This window comes from Neoarius graeffei, chromosome 20, assembly GCF_027579695.1.
Source record: "Neoarius graeffei isolate fNeoGra1 chromosome 20, fNeoGra1.pri, whole genome shotgun sequence".
Taxonomy (NCBI): domain Eukaryota; kingdom Metazoa; phylum Chordata; class Actinopteri; order Siluriformes; family Ariidae; genus Neoarius; species Neoarius graeffei.
Genome location: NC_083588.1, coordinates 45,523,433 through 45,529,202, shown reverse-complemented (window position 1 = coordinate 45,529,202; position 5,770 = coordinate 45,523,433). Strand labels below are relative to the sequence as shown.

Here is a 5,770-nt window from a genome sequence, read left to right as displayed (position 1 = left end):
TCACCAGCCCGCTGACTGACCTCACTAAAAAGGGGGCGCCAGATCCGGTCCAGTGGACGGAGCAGTGCCAGCGGGCTTTCTCTGAGGTAAAGGCTGCACTGTGTGGGGGGCCACTTTTACACTCCCCTGACTTCTCTCTCCCTTTTATGTTACAGACGGATGCGTCGGACAGAGGGCTGGGGACCGTTTTGTCCCAGCAGGTGGAGGGGGAGGTTCGCCCGGTCCTATACATCAGTCGGAAGCTGTCGGTGCATGAGGGGCGCTACAGCACGATTGAGAAGGAATGCCTGGCGATCAAGTGGGCGGTCCTCACCCTCTGTTACTACCTGCTGGGGCGCCCTTTCACCCTCTGTTCGGACCACGCACCCCTCCAGTGGCTCCACCGCATGAAGGATGCCAACGCGCGGATCACCCATTGGTCTCTGGCACTCCAACCCTTCAACTCAAGGTGGTCCACAGGCCGGGGGCGCAGATGGTCATGGCGGACTTCCTCTCCCGTCAAGGGGGGGGGGAGTCGGCTGCAGGCCAGACGGGCGCCCGGCCTGAGTCGGGCGGTGGGGGTATGTGGCAGTGGGGGCATGGTCAAGCGCCGGTCTGTGACAGGAGGGCGGAGCCAGGGAAGGTGAGTGGCAGAATCGCTACACCTGACGGTAGTTAACCTGCGTTTTGTGTGTTTTCCCAGTAACTGCTCCCTATTTAAGGAGGCAGAGGGAGAGCAGAGGGAGCGCAACCCGGGACCAGAAGCAGAGTGTGTGTGTGTGTGTGTGTGTGTGTGTGTGTGTGTGTATATGGGCTTACGCCGCATTTAGACTGAAAAGTTGTGTAAATAAATAGCCTTCTCTGCCTCTAAGCGTTGTCCTGCCATCCTCTGTGCTCCACCCACACTTGATTAGCGCTACATGTACCTATGATGAAAATTACAGGCCTCTCTCATCTTTTTAAGTGGGAGAACTTGCACAATCGGTGGCTGACTAAATACTTTTTTGCCCCACTGTATATATAAGCATGGTTAGTTTAGTATGAGTGCTGTTTCTAGATAAAATATTGACTTTCTACAAGCTTCTGAATTCCTGAGTTGATGTTGAATATTTTTCTGAGAGTGATTTAGGGAACAGTGTTTTGTGCTGGACAGCTCAGGTTTCTTGATCAGTCTCTCTCTCTCTCTCTCTCTCTCTCGATAATGATGATTGCCTATTTGACGTGTACTTTGTTTTCTGGTCAGGGCACCTAAACCAGAATACAAGACACTTATAATTGAACCAACACATTCTGTATTCCATTCTCTCTCTCTCTCGTACACACACACACACACACACACACACACACACACACACACACACACAAAAAGATCTACAGACCAAGGATCTACAGGATCAGTACATAATATGTGACAAAAACTATAAACATCAAACAGTCAGATAGCAAAAAATAAAGATCCACAATGAGTCAGAGCCCTCAAGGCATATTATCTTGTTTCATTAATTTTTTTTATTTCATCGTTTGATTTCATTTAGTGTATTTCACAATACTTGTGTACCAGAGAGATGAGAGGGAGAGCTGGAGACAGGACAAAGGTAAAGCAATGCCAGGGAGTGGAGGAAAGAACAAATCAATCAAATGATAAAGGGAGAAGGCAAAGACAGAAAGAAAATCCACAATAATACAGATGAAGGGATGGGTTATTCTTTTTAAAGTATCTACTGCACATACTTCCAAGATAGAGTTTACACCTCTTCACTTGTACACTAACACACACACATTTGTATAAAAAAAGAAAAGAAATGATTGTAGGAGGTGAGTGAAAATGTACTCTGTGTGTGTGTGTGTGTGTGTGCACGCGTGTGTTGGGAGTGTGTGTCAGGAGTCATCAGAGCATAGGATGGCCTGGATTAACTACGGGCAAAATCAACAAACTCTGAAAAGAGAGAGAGAGAACAGGGGTCAGATTGGATCTTTTTTCTTCTGTTTTTATTAGTTCTTACATAAAATGTGTGGTAGTAATTATGAAATCATACTATCTGTCTTTTATATTCTGTCTATTGTTATTATATTTTTCAGATCTCACTATCATGATTTCAACATTTTTTGCTTTTTCACAAGGCTCCATATTACGGCAAGGAGCAAGTGATTCCTCAGAATATTTCCACGAGAATCTGTCCTGAGACAATATACATTTAAATGGGGCCAGTTACATGAAGAAATCTTAACTTCCTCAGCCAAGACAGATTTTTAGACAAGAACTAAGTTAATTCAAGGAAAGCAAAATTTGACTTTGTCCCTGCTTCCCCTCCTTGCTCGACAAAGTTTATGCCTTATGGAAACTTCAGAATACAACAGATCTTAGATTTACACCCAATTCTTACTGACTAAGATTAGGACCAGTTGTAAGCCACCAAAGTGCTATCAAGAAAGTGCTGCATTGTTTTGTGACAGTGATACCAATAATGAGATGCACATCGCAGTTATGAATTTATTCCTTTCTTTGAAACGGCATGCCATGTGCCGGAAACAACACCACAACATTTATTATGGTGTATTATTATTTATCATAACTGTATAGTTATGATTGAATATTACCGGACATAAGAACGAATTGATATTGAGCCACGGTTGTTTTAGATTATTGAAAACTAAGGAAAAAAGCTCATTATTGCTATTGAATGATACAATAATTGTTTACATGAGTGTGCAGAGTAAGACATAAAAAGCATACAATGCTAAGATCCATTGCCTGCTATGAAAATAAATAAATAAATAAACACACACACACACACACACACACACACACACACACACACTCACTGTGTGTGTGTGTGGTGTGTGTGTGTGTGTGTGTGTGTGTGTGTGTGTGTGTGTATATTTTTTTTCCATCAATATTTCCTGTAAAAGGTGTTATTAAATAATCCCACATTATTTTTTAAAAAGAAAATTAAAAATAAGCACTGGATATAAACCCATCTATCATACGTAAATAAAGATACAATTTCATTGTCCGGTGGTCAAGTGTTTATGAGATACATTGCCTTGCACTTATGATCGGGTTCCCTGTGGTGGCACATGTATGTACGGACGTCATACGGTCGTAAAAGCCATCAAAAATCAGGTCAATGAATTACTATATTCTCTTAAGTATGGAGCTCTGCTATGATATTTACACTCTATGGCCAAAAACCAACCATATGGCCTGACCATCATACTGTACCTATATGTGGGCCTTTGCTGAACTGTTGCCACAAAGTTGGAATCACACAATTGTCCAGAATTTCTTTATATGCTGCAGTATTAAGATTTTCTGTCTCTGGAACTAAGGGGCCCAAACCTGTCCCAGCATGACAATGGCCCTTAGCATAAAGCAAGATCCCTAAAGACCTGGTTTACCAAGTTTGGAGTGGAAGAACTCGAGTGGCTTGCACAGATACCGAACCACAAGGAACACCCGGAGAATGAAATGGAAAGCCAGACGTTCTTGCTCCCCATGAGTGCTGACCTCACTAATGCTCTTGTCGCTGATTGAGCACAAATCACAGCCAAAATCGAGAGGAAAGCCTTCCCAGTACAGTGGAGGTTGTTATAGCAGGGTATGTGGACCAACTGTATATTAATGCCCATAGATTTCAAATGGGGCGGCACGGTGGTGTAGTGGTTAGCGCTGTTGCCTCACAACAAGAAGGTCCGGGTTCGAGCCCCATGGCCGACGAGGGCCTTTCTGTGTGGAGTTTGCATGCTCTCCCTGTGTCCGCGTGGGTTTCCTCCGGGTGTTCCGGTTTCCCCCACAGTCCAAAGACATGCAGGTTAGGTTAACTGGTGACTCTAAATTGACCGTAGATGTGAATGTGAGTGTGAATGGTTGTCTGTGTCTATGTGTCAGCCTTGTGATGACCTGGCGACTTGTCCAGGGTGTACCCCACCTTTCGCCTGTAGTCAGCTGGGATAGGCTCCAGCTTGCCTGCAACCCTGTAGAACAGGATAAAGCGGCTAGAGATAATGAGATGACATGAGATTTCAAATGGGATGTTCAACATGTACATAAGAGTGGGATGGTCAGGTGTCCACATACTTTTGGTTATATAGTGTGCTTCCAGAATCTAACTTTGGCTAATGCAAAACCTTCAACTTTCTGCCTGTTTATAACTGGATTGGTAGGTTAGTGCATATAGTGATGAGTAATGGCACCATCCCAGCAATGTAACAAAACCTGATGAGCATTTGATGGAAAAGTAGGTAGTAATGAAAAGATGACAATCTACTTCCAACATCTCTTAAATGGACAGAGCAACATCTTAACATATTCCTTTTGCAATTCACCATAGAACAGAAATATGATGGCAAAATCTAACGAGGAAAATAATCTGAAATAGGTTTTAATGGTCAACAGCCTGGCACATTACTGCTGTTTTAATCTCCTGCCATGTTGTATATCTCACCTTTCTCGTCAATCTTGCCACTTCCATCTTTATCAATTGCCTTGAGGAAGTCATTGGCTTCATCATCGGTCAGGTCTCTTGCATTCATATCAAAGACCTTCAGGAGGGATCTTCATTCACATCACACAAACATATCAGAGACATTGAAAATGAACCTCAAACACATACTGGTTGAACAAATTAAACCTGTGCTGTATGTGCACATCTCACTTCAACTCCTTTTCATCTATAGATTTAGATCCGTCTTTGTCCAGTTCATTGAAGAGCTTCACATCACCATTGCTTTTTTTATTTAGCTTCATCATCTCAAAAAACGTTTTAGGGTTGAATGAGCCAGGATCTACAAAAATATCTTAAGATTAGACTGGGAAAATTGTGTACGAATGTTTCCATTAGTTTTCATTTTATAGTAACTTGGGAAATCTTAACAGAACTATTGGTCATATGACATTTCTGATGTGTCCACTTGACATTCCACTTCATGCAGAAGATTCGAGAAAACCAGCTTCACAGGCATAAATGAAACCTATTTTTGGCTAATCATTACTATTATGTATGATTCTCCCTTGAAGGCCATGGTGCAAAGATGAATCTGTTGTGAGAATGTGTGAGATAAAATGTGACCAAGAAAGAAAAAAAGCCTTACCTTTGAATTCATCAAGAACTTTCTTAATGTCATCATCATTCAGGATGTCCGTTGCCATTTTTGCAGCTAGATATAAAGAGAGATAGATAGACAGAGAGTGAGAGAGGCAAAGAGAAAAAAAAGAGTTCAATGCCAAATTTCTCAAAAGCATCGCAGCACAAAGATCATTGCTAAATGGTAGAGCAAGCAGCCCGATGAACGCTCTCTCTCCAAGTTAAGATGCTTTGAGCATTAAGAGGCTTTTGTGAAACCCACTTCCGTATAGTTCAATGAAGATTCAGTGAAGAGAAGCTCAAAGGTGATTTTGAAGCTGAGGAGTGACGAACAATGAATAAGGTAAATGAAGTGATGAATGTGTATATATACCACAGGGAAACAATAGATGTTTGTTTGTAGTTTGCGTCAATGCATTTTTAAGATGTACATCAGAAAAATAGTTTCTCATTCAGCAGAAACTAGGTGTGTGATGTTCCACAGAAAACAGTCCAGGCTTGGAGCAATGTTACACTTTGATAAGCAATGCGATTAATAGTTGCTGCTATAATTATATTCTACTCAGGCAGTGCTTATGTTTCATGGTAGGGGTGTTTGTAGGATTTAAAGGCATTTGGGCTCGGGTCAGATCTATAGAGGCATCTGGAGAGCGTTTATTACTTTTCAGCGACACTATTTTCAAAACTGAGTCACAAAAAATATTAAA

General features: G+C 42.1%; 1 protein-coding gene across 1 annotated transcript; it reads right to left on the bottom strand.

The window, feature by feature from the left end:
- Positions 1-1,513: 1,513 nt before the first annotated feature.
- LOC132869297 (parvalbumin alpha-like) lies at positions 1,514-5,391 on the bottom strand. The gene is made up of 5 exons (XM_060902638.1): positions 5,326-5,391; positions 5,071-5,136; positions 4,635-4,764; positions 4,425-4,534; positions 1,514-1,915 (listed from the first exon to the last, which is right to left on the bottom strand). The coding sequence occupies exons 2-5, from the start codon at positions 5,126-5,128 to the stop codon at positions 1,890-1,892; spliced, it is 324 nt and encodes a 107-aa protein (XP_060758621.1). The 5' UTR covers positions 5,129-5,136; positions 5,326-5,391; the 3' UTR covers positions 1,514-1,889.
- Between the last annotated feature and the right edge of the window lie 379 nt (positions 5,392-5,770).